The 20,286-nt window shown below is 45.3% G+C and overlaps 1 protein-coding gene across 1 annotated transcript in view; it reads left to right on the forward strand.

Annotated features, from left to right (window-relative positions):
* Positions 1 to 20,286, forward strand: part of UTP4 (UTP4 small subunit processome component) — a 36,002-nt gene that overhangs the window by 7,243 nt on the left and 8,473 nt on the right. Inside the window, exons 3-11 of the mRNA XM_040329217.1 lie at positions 6,011 to 6,202; positions 7,746 to 7,830; positions 7,915 to 8,004; positions 10,694 to 10,905; positions 12,113 to 12,284; positions 12,368 to 12,459; positions 14,300 to 14,396; positions 17,586 to 17,650; positions 19,261 to 19,383. Coding sequence (XP_040185151.1) covers positions 6,011 to 6,202; positions 7,746 to 7,830; positions 7,915 to 8,004; positions 10,694 to 10,905; positions 12,113 to 12,284; positions 12,368 to 12,459; positions 14,300 to 14,396; positions 17,586 to 17,650; positions 19,261 to 19,383 — 1,128 coding nt within the window. The remainder of the gene's footprint in view (positions 1 to 6,010; positions 6,203 to 7,745; positions 7,831 to 7,914; positions 8,005 to 10,693; positions 10,906 to 12,112; positions 12,285 to 12,367; positions 12,460 to 14,299; positions 14,397 to 17,585; positions 17,651 to 19,260; positions 19,384 to 20,286) is intronic.

Consider the following 20,286-nt stretch of genomic DNA (forward strand, 5'->3'; position numbering starts at 1 on the left):
AGGGGCGCCCCCACCCACGAAGGTGGGGGGAAGGCTGCGACTCTTTTCGGAGATTTGGGAAGCCAGCATTCCCGACGAGTGGGTACGGTCTTCCGTGGCCACAGGCTACAAGCTAGAATTCCTAAGGTTTCCTCCTCCTCATTTCCAGGAGTCGAGGATTCCAAACGATCTGGAGAAAGGAGCCGCATTAAAGTCGGCTCTAGATCATCTACTTTCCCAGGAAGTGATAGTGGAGGTACCAGTCCTGGAACAGGGGCTGGGTTTCTACTCCAACCTATTCATCATCCCAAAGCCCAATGGAGATGTCAGGCCAATTTTGGACCTAAAGATGGTAAATGCATACTTAAAAATCCGCTCATTTCGGATGGAATCCGTGCGGTCAGCAGCTGCCACACTCCAAAAGGACGACTTCATGGCGTCCATAGACATAAAGGATGCCTACCTTCATGTTCCAATTTATCAGCCACATCAAAGATATCTACGCTTTATGGTGGCTTCGCGTCATTTCCAATTCGTGACACTTCCCTTTGGGTTGGCTACGGCCCCCCGGGTGTTCACGAAGGTTCTAGCTCCAATCCTAGCCAAGCTAAGGATCCAAGGGGTCACGATCCTAGCATACCTGGACGACCTCCTAGTCATAGACCACTCGTCTCCCGGCTTGGAACGAGCAGTGGCCCTCACGGTCCAATACCTCGAGAGGTTCGGCTGGGTCCTAAATCGAGAGAAGTCAGCATTCCAGCCCACAAGGCAGTTGGAATATCTCGGCATGAGATTAGACACAGAACAACAAGGGGTGTTCCTACCTCTGAGGAAGGTCAAAGCCATCAAGGAATTAATCCTACTGGTTCTAAGCAAGAAAGAACCGACTATTCGCCTATGTATGAGATTACTAGGCAAGATGGTGGCTACTTTCGAGGCGGTGCCATACGCCCAGAGCCACACTCGCATCCTGCAGGCAGCCATCCTGTCAGCATGGAGCAGAAGGCCACAGGCCTTGGATATCCCGTTGCCTCTCTCATCAAGAGTCCGACAAAGTCTGTGTTGGTGGTTAGACCCTCAGAATCTACTGAAGGGGAGGTCTTTCAGCCCAGTGGCTTGGAAGATAGTGACCACAGACGCCAGCCTGACGGGCTGGGGAGCGATTGTGGATGGTTCCACTCGCCAAGGTATTTGGACAAAGCCAGAGAAGCTTTTACCCATCAACATCTTGGAGCTCAGAGCTGTTCGACTAGCCCTCAGGGCTTGGACGTCGAAATTGCAGGGGCTCCCGGTGAGAATTCAATCAGACAATGCCACGGCAGTGGCATACATAAATCACCAAGGGGGGACCAGGAGTCAGGCCACTCAGAGAGAAGTGAGCTTGATTCTCCTATGGGCAGAGGCTCATGTGCCCTGCATATCGGCAATATTCATTCCCGGAGTGGACAACTTTCAGGCGGACTTCTTAAGCCGCCAGACTCTATGGCCGGGGGAATGGTCTCTGCATCCACAAGTCTTTCAAGCACTCTGCCAAAGATGGGGAGTGCCGGACGTGGATATCATGGCATCGAGACTCAACAAGAAACTAGACAGGTTCATGTCCCGCTCAAGGGATCCGATGGCCTGCGGAACCGATGCGTTGGTTTGCCCTTGGCATCAGTTCAAACTTCTTTATGCGTTTCCCCCGCTCCAGTTACTACCCCGCCTGCTGCGCAGGATCCGGGTGGAGCACATACCAGTCATCCTGGTAGCTCCAGCATGGCCCAGAAGGGCATGGTACTCACTAATCTTAAGGATGGTAGTGGGAGACCCTTGGACTCTTCCTCTACGGCCAGACCTGCTATCGCAAGGTCCGATCCTCCACCCTGCCTTACGGCATCTAAATTTGACGGCCTGGAAGCTGAATCCCTGATTCTCAGGGGTAGAGGTCTGTCTCAGAAAGTAATCTCTACCCTAATCAGAGCCAGGAAACCGGTCTCTAGGGTGATTTATTACAGGGTCTGGAAGGCCTATGTAGGCTGGTGTGAGTCCAAGCGATGGCTTTCTCGCAAATTTACCATCGATAGAGTATTAAGTTTTCTCCAGCTAGGAGTGGATAAAGGATTGGCATTAAGCACAATCAAAGGACAGATTTCTGCTCTGTCAGTGTGGTTTCAGCGGCCGCTGGCCACCCACTCGCTGGTTAAAACCTTCCTTCAAGGGGTCTTACGTATTAGACCTCCAGTTAAATCCCCGCTTTGTCCGTGGGATTTAAATCTTGTTCTGTCAAGTTTACAGAAACAACCGTTTGAGCCGTTGGCTGATATTCCTTTGGTTCTACTGACAAGGAAGTTAGTATTTTTGGTTGCCATAGTTTCCGCAAGAAGAGTTTCGGAGCTGGCAGCCTTATCCTGTAAGGAACCATATCTTGTTTTTCATAAGGACAGGGTCGTTCTCCGCCCTCATCCTTCCTTCCTTCCGAAGGTCATATCCAGTTTTCATTTGAACCAGGATTTGGTATTACCATCCTTCTTCCCTAAACCTACTTCCAGAAAGGAAGGGTTGCTGCATACCTTGGATATTGTCAGGGCCATGAAGGCCTATCTTAAAGCTACAAAGAAGATCCGGAAGACAGATGTGCTGTTCATTCTACCGGATGGGCCCAAGAAGGGGCAGGCAGCTGCAAAGTCCACCATTTCTAGGTGGATTAAGCAATTAATCACTCAGGCCTACGGCTTGAAAGGGTTGCCTCCTCCAGTATCATTAAAGGCTCATTCTACTAGAGCCATGGGCGCCTCCTGGGCAGCACACCACCAGATCTCTATGGCTCAAGTTTGCAAGGCGGCAACCTGGTCTTCTGTCCACACGTTTACAAAATTCTACAAGTTGGACGTAAGAAGGAATACTGATACTGCCTTCGGGCAGGCAGTGCTGCAGGCTGCAGTTTGAGACCCTCGGATTCCGGGGGCTCCTCTTTTTTTGAGTTAAATTTAAAATTTAAGATTATTTTTCTCAAATAAGTTGGATTTATTATGATTTGAGTATATCTCTAAATTAAATCCTTTTGTCTTGGAGATGTTCTCCCTCCCCTCATTGTAAGCATTGCTTTGGGACATCCCATATAGTAATGAATGCCGCTCTGTGTCCCGTGATGTAACGATAAAGAAAAAGAGATTTTTAATACAGCTTACCTGTAAAATCTTTTTCTTGGAGTACATCACGGGACACAGAGCTCCCACCCCTCTTTTGAGGACCATTTTGGGAGGCATACTGCTTGCTACAAAACTGAGGTACTCCTCCTATGGGAGGGGGTTATATAGGGAGGGGCATTTCCTGTTTGAAGATTGCCAGTGTCTACACCTGAAGGTACTCCATATAACCCATATAGTAATGAATGCCGCTCTGTGTCCCGTGATGTACTCCAAGAAAAAGATTTTACAGGTAAGCTGTATTAAAAATCTCTTTTTTTTTCTCAGTTTAGGGCGATACGTATTCTTCTACATATTTTTGGTAAAAAAAAAAAAAAATCGCAATAAGCGACTGGTTTGCGCAAAAGTTATAGCGCCTACAATATAGGGGACAGAATTATTATTTTTTTATTTTATTTTTTTTACTAGAAATGGCGGTCGATCTGCGATTTTTATTGCGACTGCGACGTTATGGCGGACACATCGGACACTTTTGAAACATTTTTGGCGCCATTCACATTTATACTGCGATCAGTGCTATAAAAATGCACTAATTACTGTATAAATGTGACTGGCAGGGAAGGGGTTAACACTAGGGGGTGAGGAAGGGGTTAAATGTGTATACTGCTTAGTGTTCTAACTGTGGGGGAGGGGGGGTGACCGATCTATGTCCCTATGTACAAGGGACACAGATCGGTCTCCTCTCCAGAGACAGCACCGCTGTCTCTGTGTGAGCCGGCAATGAGAAATGATCTCATATGTTTACATATGAGATCATCTCTCATTGGCCGCACAGATAGCATCGCAAACAGCCACTCTGATTGGCCGTTCGCGGCGATCTGTGATTGGCTGTGTCCAAGTGACACGGCCAACACAGACTTTCCCCGCAGCGCGCTCTGGAGCGCGCGCGGGGAACGCCCAAAGGGGCGGCCGTCAATTGACGGCCTGTTGGATATTCAGATCCGCGCTGAAGCCGTCATTCGGCTATAGCGCGGGTCTGTAGTAGTTAAGAGGTCCTGTCATGCTTTTTTTTCTATTACAAGGGATGTTTACATTCCTTGTATTCGGAATAAAAGTGACCTGAACATTTTCTTTTTTGAAAAGAGGACAGTGTAAAAATAAAAAGTAAAATAAATAAGAGAAAAGAAAATTTATAGCGCTATGTCCCGCTGAGTTTGCGCGCAGAAGTGAATGCATACGTAAGTTACGCCCGCATATGAAAACAGTGTTCAAACCACACGTGTGAGGTATCACGGCGATCGTTGGAGTGAGAGCAATAATTCTAGCACTAGACCCCCTCTGTAACTCTAAACATGTAACCTGTAGTCATTTTTAAACGTCGCCTATGGATATATTTAGGGGGAAGAGTTTGTCACCATTCCATGAGCGGGCGCAATTTTGAAGCGTTACATGTTGGGTATCAATTTACTCGGCGTAACATTATCTTTCACAATAAAATCATATTGTTGGTGTCAGTGGAAAGAATAGTGAGCAATCATTGGTGTCGGTGGGAGGAATTGTGAACCATCATAGGTGTCAGTGGCAGGAATAGCACCCCATTATTGGTGTCAGTGGAAAGAATAATGAGCCGACATTGGTGTCAATGGAAGCAAAATTGACCCATCAATGGTGTCAGTGGAAAGAATAGTGAATAAGCATTGGTATAAGTGAAAGGAATGGTGACTCATCGTTGGAGGAGTAATATCCTATTGTTGGTGTCAGTGGAAAGAATAGTGTCAGTGGAAGGAATGGTGACCCATCAACAGGGCCGATCCTCCCTATAGGTTCACTATGCAAGCCGCTTAGGGCCCCGCAAAGCTGCGAAGGGCCCCCCAAATTACTAGAGGCCCCGCCTGGTGAGAAGTCATTTTCGCCTCCTCACCCCGCTTCTAAACTCGCTGGCTGAGTCATTTCCGACAGCAGAACACCCCCTTCCCCCGCTTCTCAACTTTCTTTAATGTGACATGTCACTGTCGACGTCAGCGCCCCCCGCTTCTCATTTTTAATGTGCCATGTCATTTTGCTTAGGGCCCCAGGGAGGTCAGGATCGGCACTGCCCATCAATGGTGTCAGTGGAAGGAATGGTGACCCATCAATGGTGTCAGTGGAAGGAATAGTGACCCATCAATGGTGTCAGTGGAAGGAATAGTGACCCATCAATGGTGTCAGTGGAAGGAATAGTGACCCATCAATGGTGTCAGTGGAAGGAATGGTGACCCATCAATGGTGTCAGTGGAAGGAATAGTGACCCATCAATGGTGTCAGTGGAAAAAATAGTGCGACAACATTTCTTTCAACGGAAGGAATAGTGACCCATCATAGTTGGGCTAACTTTATTGTTGTCTTATTACATGTCATACTTCTTTGCTTTGTGTAATGGTTTTGTACATAGCAGCCCTGATTCTTCCCTTTTTGGTCCCCTACCATCACTCCTGGCTCCCCCCTACTGCTGAGTGCCTTCATAGCAAGCTGCTTGCTATGGGGAAACTCATGTGGGCTCACTCCCAAGCCGCGTGCTGTGTGTCCATTGGCACACACAGTGCGGCTCTGCCCGCCCCTGCTTCCTTCTCACTGGCTGCTGCTGCTTCTGAGCCAGCGAGGTGAGAGAGAGCAGTGATGTTGCTGTTTTGCACGTATTTCCAATGATTTCTTGGAGTTGGTAAAGAGAAGCTAACGCTCTAGTTCATCTTCATAGTGCTGGTATAGCTATGAGTCTTATTTAATGAAAGATCCCAGACACTTCTTTAAAAATTCCATCCAAAAGGAAACCTTCACCGATCCATTATGGAGGCCGTCCTTCTTCTTTAATCGAATGCTATTGCGATCTTGGTGTTTGTCACATTTTTCATTTCGTTGCTATGCAGATCATTCCTGGTGATGAGAAGAGATCCACAGAGTCTATATGTTGGGTTCCCGGTGATCGACTCTTCTCTGCAGGTCTGAATGGAGAGATCATCGAATACGACCTGGAGAGGCTGTGCGTCAAATATTCTGTGAATGGATTCGGAGGCCCCTTGTGGAACATCACACCAAGTCCTTGTGGGTCTCAGCTTGCCGTAAGTTCCAGGACTTGACTCTCTTAGTAAAACCCATAATCCTCTGCGGGAGTCGTATGTTCCACCAGAAGCTGCGATGCTCCTTGAGTCGTTGAGAGATTTTAAAAGAAATAACAGCATATTTTAACAAAATTTGTATTCTGTCACCTCGCTCATTCAGTGGATATCAGTAATAGTGAGTCTCTTTACCTCTTCAGCCCCGGAAGAATTTACCCCCTTCCTGACCTGAGCACTTTCTGCGATTCGGCACTGCGTCGCTTTAACTGACAATTGCGTGGTCGTGCGATGCTGTACCCAAACAAAATTGTGCGACAATTTTCAAAAAAATATATATATTTTCCTTTTTGCTATAATAAATATCCCAATTTGAATTTTTTTTTGTCAAATTTTTTCCTCAGTTTAGGCCGATACGTATTTTTCTACATATGTTAGGTAAAAAAACAAACAATAAGCATATATTGATTGGTTTGCGCAAAAGCAGATACAAAATAGGGGATAGATTTATAGCATTTTTTTTTTACTAGTAATGGCGGCAAACAGTGATTTTTTTATCGTGACTGCGATATTGTGGCGGACAGATCGGACACTTTTGACAAATTTTTGGGGCCATTTACATTTATACAGCAATCCGTGCTATAAAAATGCATTGATTACTGTATAAATATGACTGGCAGGGAAGGGGTTAACACTAGGGGGCAATCAAGGGGTTAAGTGTGTGTTCCCTAGGGAGTGATTCTAACTGTGGGGGGAGGGGACTGACTGGGGAGGTGAGCGATCGGTGTTCCTATGTACAAGGGACACACTATCGGTCTCCTCTAGTGGTGCAACGGATCACCATTGATCCGTGATTCGAACAGGTCACCCCCTTCGGATCGGCACGCTATGCGATCCGCGGATTCCCGCCGTGGCCATAGCAATAGGAAAGGCCGTGGCATCGGCCTAGCTCCGGAGCCGCGGCCATCTTGGTACACCCGTCGGCGGCCCTCCTCTCTGTTTACACCCACAGAGGAGGAGGAGCCCGCGCTCGAGGGACACACACCGCTGTCTGAGGTCTGCACTGAGGGGTTACTGTCTGAGGTCTGCACTACTGGGGGGGTTACTGTCTGAGGTCTGCATTGGGGGGTTACCATCTGAGGTCTGCACTACTGGGGGGTGTCTGTACTGAGGGGGGGGGGGGGGTCTGTACTGAGGGGGGGACCACAGTGTTTTTTTTTTTTTGCTGATCCGAAAAATGATCCGATCCGTGACTCCTGATCCGTGGAACGATCCGAACCGTGAGTTTTTTGATCCGTTGCACCCCTAGTCTCCTCTCCCTGACAGGTCTTGGATCTGCGTGTTCACACACAGAGATCCACACACCAATGGGTTGGAACATCCACGTCTGCGACCTCTGGCCTGAGCGGGAGATAATCGCACCTTCCTTCAAATGGTTCACAGCAACAATGACCCCATAGATGGGTAATCTCCAAGTTTAATGCCCAGACTAGATAGAAAGTTGTCCATTCCTCGGAGGGCCATCAGTGATCTGTTCTTCTTCTTTCAGGTGGGATGTGAGGACGGCTCCGTGAAGATGTTCACCATTACACCAGAGCACATTGTGTTTGAGAAGAGCTTGGATCGACAGAAAGGTGATCGACAGACGGATGATCTTGTCATTACGGAGCTGGATTTAGACAGACTTGTGATCTAACGTCTTTTATTTCTTCCCACAGAGCGTATTCTGTGCCTCGCTTGGCATCCTTCAGGTTCCCATATTGTTGCTGGTTCCATCAACGTGATTAAAGTGTTCAGCGTCTCATCAGGTGGGGAACCCAGGAGCCAATTCTATTCGATTTCTGTTTTTATAATCTGGTTTATAACATTCTAGGGAAGAGCTGATTGGTTGCTGTGGTCAGTGCTTCTTTCAGAGCTTCCTGGGGTCCATAATGTCTCCTTCACTCATGTCAGGATAATGGCTTTTCCAAACTTTCAACATACTTGTTCTGTCTGCTGCCTTGCATGTCCTAGCAGTTGACTCTTTTACCACTTGACCTATGGAAAATGTACCCCCTTCATGACCAGGACCTTTTTTTTTTTTTTTTGCGATACGGAACTGCGTTATTTTAACTTTTAATTATTATTTTTTTACTAGTAATGGCAGTGATCTATCATTTTTAGCGGGACTTTAACATTGCAGCGGACAGATCGGACACTTTTTTGGGGCCACTGACATTTATACAGCGATCAGAGCTAAAAATAGCCACCAATTTACTGTATAAATGTCACTGGCAGGAAAGGGGTTAACATTAGGGGGGCTATCAAAGGGGTCAAGTGTGTCCTAGGGAGGTGCTTCTAACTGTGGGGGGAGTGTACTGACAGGGAGTTGAGAGAGATCGCTGTTCCTGATCACTAGAAATGGCAGATCTCTTTCCTCTCCCTGATGGAACGGGGATCTGTCTGTTTACATTGACAGGTCCTCTGTTCCTTCACTGTCAGGAGCGATCGCGGGTGCCCGGCGGACATCGCGGCTTCCGACGACACGCATCGGCTCCTTCGTCACATGACACGTCTGTTTAAAGGGCTACTATACAGTAATGGCAATTTGCCCAGGAGAGCCAACCTGCCGTCGTTATACTAGTGGTTAACTGACAATTGCACGGTTATGCAACGCTGTCCAAAAATGAAATTTATGTAATATTTTCCCCTACAAATAGAGCTATATTTTGGTGGTATTTGATCACCACTGAGTTTATTTTTATTTATTTTTTCGTTGTAAACAAGAAAAAAAGACAACAAATGTTTGCCAAATGTTTGCCCAAAAAAACATACAATATTTTTTACTTTCTACTCCTAAAACGTCTCATAACAAATGTAAAAAAGTCAAATTGTTTCCAATGTATTTTCTGTGTGTTGCCAACAAGCTCTCTAAAGTACTTGCCAGGGTACACAGTTGGCAAATTCTGCCAAGAGAATTTTTCACATTAAAGCCTGAGCCTTGCTGTGCCTCCCCTGCCAGGATGACCCATACCGCCAGGCAACGCTGTATCCTGGCCTAGGCCAACAAGGCCCAGGCCTAGGGAAGCACTTTGCAGGGGGGCAGCACGGAAAGAGTCCCCGCCGGCTTGCTGTACACTGTTAGTGTAGCGCCAGTCTTATGGGGCGGCCACACTGCTTTCAGTATTTGGGCGGCTGGCATTTCACAACTGTGTGGGGTGTTGCTTCTAATTTTGACAGCCCTATCCTGGACCACAAACCTTCCTCACTGTGCTGTATGTTTTTTTTTTTTTTTTGCTGCTCCATTGGCATGTGTAACGGTCACCGCCGTTTACGATATCCATTCCATCGCCCCACGACAGCTTATCCGACACTCCAACCATCCAACAGACACGATCCGTTCCATAAAAATTCCCCCTGAATTAAGATGAGATACAAGCTCTGTTCTCTGGTTTCAAAATGTATGAATGAACACTTTAATGGTTCCTTAGCTTTCTTATATACAGTACAACATGTTACAGTTAATCAAAGGAACAAAGAACTCTCCACCCCACATCCAGACAGACATTCTGTCTCCGCATTTAGAGGGGGTAATTACTACAGTTAACAAGTCACATCTAATCATCAAATAGGCTTTTCACACAAACAGTGTCATTAGCATCACACAATGGAATGTCTTTCAGGAGCCAGGCTCAATTAACACCTAAAAGTTAGACATTTGACCTTTACAGACTTAATTAGTACAAATAGACACAAAACAGTATTAGCATTGAAGGAGACACTCTTATTGACCGGTTGTGGGTCAGCATGAAATCACCTGTAATATGTCCAGATCTCCTGCAATACATGAATTTATAATTTCTCAGCCATCCTATGCCCAAAGGGGGCATAGGATGACCCAAGAGTCATTAGTGATGCTGGCACAGGAGTACCCCACATCCTTCAAAGGTCTCTGGGTGTCACGGGCCATTCCGTTACAGCATGGTTCTATCTTCTTAGTCCTCTCCATAAAATTATTAGAAATTTATGCTTAAAATAGAACTATAGGCAACATATTTTTCATTTTGGATAGAGTAAGGGAGGGTTATGGCCCCTGTCAGTTTATTTTTTACCATCCCTGACCCATTGCAGAGATTTCCCTTCACTTCCTGCCCCATAGCCAAACAGGAAGTGAGAGGAAATCTATGCAAATAATGGAATCCATTCCCCCCCCCCTCCCCAGGCCATCAGAACTAGTGTCTCCCAAATCAAATGTCAGGGCGGGTCTTAAACAGAAAGGGGTGTGGCCTTGACAGGAAGGGGTCGTCATATTTAACTTAGGGGGTGCACGAGTTTAGTCAGGCCTAGGGCAGCACAAAACCTGCTGCCAGGGGTACAAACCCTTTGGGAAGCAATGCTGTAGAAGTTTCTGTAACCTTGCAATGCTTTTTGTCATTTCCACTCGCCATTCTGTTATCATATTCATATATCCGATGCTTGACCCATCAGTGTAACATATTTTGTAATCTTTTGCCGCAGGTCGCCTGCTGCAAGTTCTGAAGATGGACCGCCGTGGGCTGGTCGGCCGGAAACGAGAATGTATAGTCTGGGGTGTGTCTGTTCTGTCTTGCGGGGAAATTGTCAGCGTGGATTCTTCTGGGAAGCTCCAGTTCTGGAATTTAGAGACGGGGACACTTATCCGCTCATACACGGCCGCCACCAGTGATATCCTGTGCATAGCCGTGGCTCAGGTACATCCGATGCTCACTTTTTTTTTTCTTTTTTATATTTTCAGGCAAATGGTAAAATCGTTCAGTGAAAGATTGCTTATACAGAAATCTATTTGAAGAAGAACTTGACAAAGATGTTTTTAGAAATATTGGGGCGCCATGTACCTGTATAATCTAGACCAGGGGTCTCCAAACTTTCTAAACCAGGGCTTTTTTTTGTGAGCTGGCGCCATCTGGTGGTGAGCAGTTGGTATTACAAGTTATTACCACCAGATGTGTGAGCTGGTGCCATCTGGTGGTGGCCGTTGGTATTACAAGTTAAGCATTACAAGTTAAACAGCAATTCTAATGTCATTTTTCACTATTTTCACTGCCATCTTCTTCCCTCTAATTAGAGCCCCCAAATATTATATATATTTTTTATCCTAACACTCTAGAGAATAAAATGGCGATCGTTGCAATACTTTCTGTCACGTCGTATTTGCGCAGTGGTCTTACAAGCGCACTTTTTTGGGAAAAAATTACACTTTTTTTAATTAAAAAATAAGACCACAGTAAAGTTATCCCCATTTTTTTTTTAATATTATGAAAGATAATGTTACGCCGAGTAAATTCATACCCAACATGTCACGCTTCAAAATTGCGTCCGCTCGTGGAATGCCGACAAACTTTTACCCTTTAAATTCTCCATAGGCGACGTTTAAAAAAATCTACAGGTTGCATGTTTTGAGTTAGAGGAGTTCTAGGGCTAGAATTATTGCTCTCGCTCTACCAATCGCGGCGATACCTCACGTGTGGTTTGAACACCGTTTACATATGCGGGCGCTGCTCACGTATGTGTTCGCTTCTGCGCGCAAGCTCGACGGGACGGGGCGCGTTTTCTGGCTCCTAACTTTTTTAGCTGGCTCCTAGATTCCAAGCAAATTTGTCAAACCCAGGATTATCTTGTTACAATGGCATCTGAAAGTCATGGGATATATAATGCAGCATGTTGTTCCTGACGTTGTTCTTTTGAAAGTTAAAAAATAAATGGCATTGTAGTTTGCTGTGTAGTTGCCGATGGTTAGGGTGCCCAAGCTGACCCGTGTCCACAGCCAAAAGTGCCTACAATAGGCATGCAAGCTTTAGAACTTGACCACGGAGCAATGGAAGAAGGTGACCTGGTCTGATAATTCAGTGGATGGTCATAAAGTTCTGGCTGATCGTGTGCTTTTCTTTATCATTTCAGAAAGAGGACAGTCTTGTTGTGGGCACTGCCCAGGGATCCGTCTTACAGTTCCAGCACTTGGCGTTGCAGGCTGGGAAGGATGAGAAGCAGTGGGTCGCCACCAAACCATTCCAGCATCACAGCCGTGACGTCCGGGCCGTGGCTCACAGCAGCACGTCTCTGATTTCTGGAGGTAGAAAATCAATTTTTTTTTGTATTTTATTTCATACTTCTTTTGCTTTGTTCCTATTCTAAACAAGTCCTGTCTTTTCACAGGTTTGGATGGCAATATTGTCGCACGGCCGTTGTTGGAGAGGATAAAAGTAAAATCCTATGAGGCTGCACTGAGAAAAATCACCTTCCCGCACGTGAGTCTCGTTCATTGTGTCTGCAGATATTTTTTGGGCTGTTTTAAATGTAGCTTTTTTTTGTTGTCAGCTTATATGGTACACTTAATGAATAAAGGAAATGCACAATCCTTAATCAAACATAAAAAACACAATTGCAGCACTTCCAACAATACAAAAAAATGTGTCCATACATAAAAGTCCATAAAATGTGCGGTGCTCCTTCAAATGTACAAATAAGCGAAATGGCAACTGTAATGGTATGGCCCGTGGGACCCAGAGGCTCTTGAAGGATACCGGGTACTCCTGGTTCAGCTTCACCAATGACTCTTGGGTCTAGGGTCATCCTATGTCCACTAGGGGCATAGGATGACTGAGAAATAATATCTTGAATTACATGAGATGGGACAGTAAGGATAAATCACAATGTATTGCAGGATATCTTGAAATATTACAGGTGGTTAATTCTGAACCCAACAGGTCAATAGGACAGTGATTCATTCAATGTGGGGACACATACTGTTAAGATGTTAATTGATGTTAATCACCTCCAGCTACCTGGCTGTAGTGAATAACGCTTGCTGTGATTGCATTCTATTGTCTATTGTGTTAATTAAGTCTGGCTCCTAAGATATTTCATTGTGCTATGCTAATTGACACTGTATTGTGTGAAAGTCTATTGATGATAATATGTGATGTGAATTAGCACAATCTAATTCTTTATGGCCGAGATCTCTGCGCTTAATTCCCTGGTCTGCACAGCTAGTGTGCACGTTATGAGGTTCATTTTCATTTATATTAATTTTATCTACGTTTAATTGCAGATCAGGATCTGACAGGACATGAAATTAAAGTGGAGTTCCACCCATAAATATAACATTACATCAGTAGTTTTAAAAAAATGTCATTAGTCCTTTTACGAAAAACATTTTTTTTTTAGATGCCTTCAAAGTGTTGTTGCTAGGCAGAATAGTTAATCTTCCCACTTCCTGCACCTAGGTGCTTAATGCTTCCTAACCTACACCGCACAGACTCCTGGGAATGTAGTGGGTGTAACTTTCCAGAAGTCTGTGCATTCCCCAGTCTCGAAGAATCATGTGACTTGGACAGCACAGGTGCTGAAACCTGATCTGACACTGCTTGTGCAGCACTGAGCATGTGCGAGGTCTGCAAGGCTGAAATCCAGGAAGTCATACAGTCTGGCTTCATGATGCCCACACTTAAGATGGCCCCAGTCAATTTCTATTTTATAAAGTGTCTAAATGCTGTAACAACCTAACAAAACGGACCTTAGTTTACAGACTAACCTTACTAGAATACATTAAGCTTGTGTATTACAGGGGTATTTATATTTAAAAAGTGAAATTGTGGCCGGAACTCCGCTTTAATTGATGTTAATCACCTCCAGCTACCTGGCTGTAGTGATAACGCTTGCTGTGATTGCATTCTATTGTCTATTGTGTTAATTAAGTCTGGCTCCTAAGATATTTCATTGTGCTATGCTAATTGACACTGTATTGTGTGAAAGTCTATTGATGATAATATGTGATGTGAATTAGCACAATCTAATTCTTTATGGCCGAAATCTCTGCGCTTAATTCCCTGGTCTGCACAGCTAGTGTGCACGTTATGAGGTTCATTTTCACTTATATTAATTTTATCTACGTTTAATTGCAGATCAGGATCTGACAGGACATGAAATTAATAATAATACATTTTTGTTGTTCTGGGATTTAAACACATTTGAAGAAGATTCTTCCAGACATGACTTCAGCTAGACCAAATCTGAATTTATGTTTTAAAGAAAATGCTTTAAACTCTACGAAAGTGCATATTAATAAGCATGTGTTTCCCTCCACAGCGCCACCTTGTGTCTTGCGCTCAGGCTTCCCGCTTGCTGCTCTTCCAGTTCTCCGATCATCTGGAGCTGTGGCGTCTGGGGCAGACTGATCAATCAGGTTTGGATAATGTGATAACTAGAATGCAGAGATGACAAAAAGTTCTGGGAGTTGGGCAGTTAGAGCCTGATCCACAAAAGGGATACGCCGGCGTATCCCTGTTTCTATCTATGGAACTGATCCACAGAATCAGTTTCCAATAGATAGGCAGAAGATCCGACATGTGTAAGGGACTTGCACTGTCGGATCTTAGGATGCAGTACCGCGGCCGCCGCTGGGGGCATTTCTTGTCGAAATCCAGCGTTGGGTATGCAAATTAGCACTTACGGAGATCCACAAAGCTTTTACGCTTCGTTTTTTCTCCGTAAGTATTAGTTTGCCGTCGCAAAATTAGGGCTGCTTTTACAAAGTGTAAAGTTGGTACACCATGTAAAAGTAGACCCTTCTTTCCCGCGACGCTGTCAAATTTCTTTTTACATTTTTTTTTTCCCCCGCCGCATCTTTTTTTACCCGGCGCGATTCACAAAACTCGGCGTAACGTAAAACCGCGCAAAGCACGTCGGGAAAATAACGTCGGGAGCATGCGCAGTACGTCCGGCACGGGAGCGCGCCTAATTTAAATGGGACTCGCCCCATTAGATTAGGAACGCCTTGCGCCGGACGGATTTAAGTTACACCGCTCAAAATTTCTAGGTAAGTGCTTTGTGGATCGGGCACTTGGGTAGAGATTTTGCGGCGGTGTAACTTAAATGTCAAAAGTTAAGTTACGTAGGGTTTTTGTGGATCAGGCCCGTAAAGTGGACATGCACTTTGCCCTGTTGTGTTCACTGCCCAGTGCCCCATTTATTAATATTCAGTACTTCCTGGTATGGGAAGCTTGCAATTCATTCCTGCCATGAGGCACCCCTGAGCAGTAAATGACTGGTCCTGAGCACGGTCTCATGGCGGTTGAGGGGTTAGTATAGGCAGTAGGAAGGTTGCTAAAAAAAAATGTATCTAAGTAAAAGTAATACAAGAAAATAAAATGTGTACTTTTATATTTATTATTATTTTTAATTGTTGTATAACATTTTTTAAATGTTCCGTTTGGTCAATGGAGTGGCCTGGAAGTGCAGGGAAGGCAAATACATAATACAGGGGCAGTGTTGTCAGATAATGGCCTTGGCATTAGAATGGAGCTGCCCTCAAACAAATGCGCTAAAGTGCAGACCACAGAGATGCTCCCCCACGAAGTCTTCATTACCCTGGGATCCTTACATGATCTCTTAACAATAAACACAATACAGGAAGAGAAGCAGAGTACTTTATTGGGACCTGGAGGGGGGGCTCTCTGATGGACACAGAGAGGGATTCTGTTAGAGAGTCTGTTAGAAAGACCCCCAGACATACTACAGACATGATACAGGAGATTATCAGAGACTGCAGACATGATACAGGAGATGGTCAGAGACTGCAGACAGTACAGGAGATGGTCGGAGACTGCAGACATGATACAGGAGATGGTCAGAGACTGCAGACATGATACAGGAGATGGTCAGAGACTGCAGACAGTACAGGAGATTATCAGAGACTGCAGACATGATACAGGAGATGGTCAGGGACTGCAGACATGATACAGGAGATGGTCAGAGACTGCAGACATAGTACAGGAGATGGTCAGAGACTGCAGACATGATACAGGAGATGGTCAGAGACTGCAGACAGTACAGGAGATGGTCGGAGACTGCAGACATGATACAGGAGATGGTCAGAGACTGCAGACAGTACAGGAGATGGTCGGAGACTGCAGACATGATACAGGAGATGGTCAGGCACTGCAGACATGATACAGGAGATGGTCAGAGACTGCAGACATAGTACAGGAGATGGTCGGAGACTGCAGACATGATACAGGAGATGGTCAGAGACTGCAGACATGATACAGGAGATGGTCAGAGACTGCAGACATAGTACAGGAGATGGTCGGAGACTGCAGACATGATACAGGAGATGGTCAGAGACTGCAGACATGATACAGGAGATGGTCAGAGACTGCAGACAGTACAGGAGATGGTCGGAGACTGCAGACATGATACAGGAGATGGTCAGGGACTGCAGACATGATACAGGAGATGGTCAGAGACTGCAGACATAGTACAGGAGATGGTCGGAGACTGCAGACATGATACAGGAGATGGTCAGAGACTGCAGACAGTACAGGAGATGGTCGGAGACTGCAGACATGATACAGGAGATGGTCAGGCACTGCAGACATGATACAGGAGATGGTCAGAGACTGCAGACATAGTACAGGAGATGGTCGGAGACTGCAGACATGATACAGGAGATGGTCAGAGACTGCAGACATGATACAGGAGATGGTCAGAGACTGCAGACATAGTACAGGAGATGGTCGGAGACTGCAGACATGATACAGGAGATGGTCAGAGACTGCAGACATGATACAGGAGATGGTCAGAGACTGCAGACATGGTACAGGAGATGGTCAGAGACTACAGACATGATACAGGAGATGGTCAGGGACTGCAGACATGATACAGGAGATGGTCAGAGACTGCAGACATGATACAGGAGATGGTCAGAGATTGCAGACATGATATAGGAGATGGTCAGAGACTTCAGACATAGTACAGGAGATGGTCAGAGACTGCAGACAATAGAACAGGAGAATGTCCATTAGACCCCTTCCACACTGAAGGCATTTTTCAGGCGCTTTAGCGTTAAAAATAGCAGCCGAAAAAAGCCTCATCTGCAATCCCAGTGTGAGAGCCCGGGTGCTTTCACACTGGAGCGGTGCGCTGGCAGGACGTCAAAAAATGTATTTCCTGCAAGTAGCTTCTTTGAAGCGCCTTAGTGTGTGTATACATCGCTCCTAATGCGCCCCTGCTCATTGAAATCGATGGTCATTGCCTGCTAAGAGCCTTGGCAGTGGCGCTTTGAACCCTTTAGTTGGCCGCTAGTGGGGGTTAAAAGTACCTCTAAAACTATAGAGATTGAGCACTGCCAGAAGGAGGGGAGAACTCTGGCACTTTGTCGCCCCCACCTCTGCAGGCACCTGGATGCAAAGCACCCTGCCTAGGATCGGCCCTGCCCAGAACAGAGCACCCCACTCACTGTCATTTGTCTATATGGCAGGCGGGAGGTAGTTAAAGTGCTCCAAAAGTTGAATACTAGTTAAAGTGCTCCAAAAGTTGAATACTTCCTAATATAGTTTTTAGTATTGTAAGCGTTCTATTCTGTGTCCGTTAGGTAAAGACGGTGATATCCTTCCTGTGAAGCATGAACAGGAGCTCCTTCTACAGCTGAAGAGAAAGGTAAGTGATGTCATTAAGTGACCATTCACACAGAGCAGTACACAAAACTGCAAACCATGTCCATCACCTTTTTGTTCCCGGTGACAATGCATGATTGGGTAGTGGAAGGAGGAGTAGCAGACTGATGAGCTCATCTCTATCACTTTGCTTTCTCCTCCTGTCCGCTAGTCACTTCTTAACACTTTACCACTGCAGTTCACCTGATTGGCTATCTGTGCTGCTTATCCCTCTCTGTCAGAGGCCGATACAAAGTTAAATTCAGAAACTGCTTACGTTTTTTTGTAAATAAATGTAGGTTGCTTTCACACTGAAGCGCTTTACAGGCGCTATAGCGCTAAAAATTGCCGTTGCAAAGCGCTTGTCACACTGAAGCGCTTTACAGGCACTATAGCGCTAAAAATTGCCGTTGCAAAGCGCTTGTCACACTGAAGCGCTTTACAGGCGCTATAGCGCTAAAAATAGCAGTTGCAAAACGCTTGTCACACTGGAGCGGTGGGCTGACAGAACGCAAAAAAAAGTCCTGCAAGCAGCATCCTTGAGGTGCTGTAGGAGCGGCTCTTCGGCAGCGCTGCCCATTGATTTCAATTGACAGAGGCGCTGTAGGAGCGGTGTATACACCGCTCCTACAGCGCCCCTGCCCATTGAAATCAATGGGCAGCTCTGCCAAAGAGCTGGCAAACGCGTCGCTGCAGCGACACCTGGCAGGCGCTTTTAACCCTTTTTCGGTTGTTAGCGGGGGTTAAAAGCACCCTGCTAGTGGCAGAAAAGCGCTGCAAAAACAACGGTAAAGTAATGCTTTACCACCAACGCCCCAGTGTGAAAGTAGCCTTTATTAGTGTATTAAAGTGGAGTTCCACCCATAAATATAACATTACATCAGTAGTTTTAAAAAAATGTCATTAGTCCTTTTAAGAATTTTTTTTTTTTTTTTTAGATGCCTTCAAAGTGTTGTTGCTAGGCAGAATAGTTAATCTTCCCTCTTCCTGCACCTAGGTGCTTAATGCTTCCTAACCTACACCGCACAGACTCCTGGGAATGTAGTGGGTGTAACTTTCCAGGAGTCTGTGCACTCCCCAGTCTCGAAGAATCATGTGACTTGGACAGTACAGGTGCTGAAACCTGATCTGAAACCCATTACACTGCTTGTGCAGCACTGAGCATGTGCGAGATCTGCAAGGCTGAAGTCCAGGAAGTCATACAGTCTGGCTTCATGATGCCCACACTTAAGATGGCCCCAGACAATTTCTATTTTATAAAGTGTCTAAATGCTGTAACAACCTAACAAAATGGACCTTAGTTTACAGACTAACTTTACTAGAATACATTAAGCTTGTGTATTACAGGGGTATTTATATATAAAAAGTACAATTGTGGCCGGAACTCCGCTTTAATCAACAGAACTGCATTAATTTGTGTAATTTTTTGTCTGGAGATGAGCTATAAGGGATCAGTTTTGAGGGGTGTAACCTTTAGACAGCTTCTTCATGCGTACAGTTTCTCTGTTGGCGAACCTATTTTATATTTTACTTTCACCGTTTTTGTTTTTTTATGTACTGGTTTTAACTGGGTGAAGATGATGGACTGACCCCTTATTTGCTTTCTCTGTTTAGGGATCTGAGAGTATCCGATGTAGCTGTATCTCCCGCTGTGGGTCATGGCTGTCCTACACCACCGCCTCTCGCCTCTTCCTCCATCGGCTGCACTACGACAATAATAATTTCAGTATCAGTAAGGTGAGAAGCGTGCTGTACGTAAAATAGATGTATAGTCCTATATCGTCACTTTGTTCTCCAGAGAGTGAGAAGTTCCTACCATGTAACATTTTATTTTAACCACTTCAGCCCCGGACCATATTGCTGGTCAAAGACCAGAGCACTTTTTGCGATTCGGCACTGCGTCGCTTTAACTGACAATTGCGCGATCATGCGAAGTGGCTCCCAAACAAAATTGGCGTCCTTTTTTTCCCACAAATAGAGCTTTCTTTTGGTGGTATTTGATCACCTCTGCGTTTTTTAGCTTTTGCGCTATAAACAAAAATAGAGCGACAATTTTGAAAAAAATGAATATTTTTTAACTTTTTGCTATAATAAATATCCCCCAAAATTATATAAAAAAACTATTTTTTTTCCTCAGTTTAGGACGATACGTATTCTTCTACATATTTTTCATAAAAAAAAATCGCAATAAGCGTTTATTGATTGGTTTGCGCAAAAGTTATAGCGTTTACAAAATAAGGGGTAGTTTTGTGGCATTTTTATTAATATATTTTTTTTCATTACTGCGACAATATGTCGGACACTTTTGACACATTTTTGGGACCATTGGCATTTTTATAACGATCAGTGCTATAAAAATACATTGATTACTATAAAAATGCCACTGGCAGTGAAGGTGTTAACACTAGTGGCGGGGAAGCGGTTAAGTATGTTCCCTGGGTGTGTTCTAACTGTAGGGGGGGTGGCCTCACTAGGGGAAATGACTGATCGCTGTTCATACATTGTATAAACAGACGGTCAGGCATTTCTCCCCCTGACAGGACCAGGAGCTGTGTGTTTACACACACAGCTCCCGGTCCTCGCTCTGTAACGAGCGATCGCGGGTGCCCGGCGGTGATCGCCACCGCCGGGCACGTGCGC

This window comes from Rana temporaria, chromosome 11, assembly GCF_905171775.1.
Source record: "Rana temporaria chromosome 11, aRanTem1.1, whole genome shotgun sequence".
Classification (NCBI taxonomy): Eukaryota; Metazoa; Chordata; class Amphibia; order Anura; family Ranidae; genus Rana; species Rana temporaria.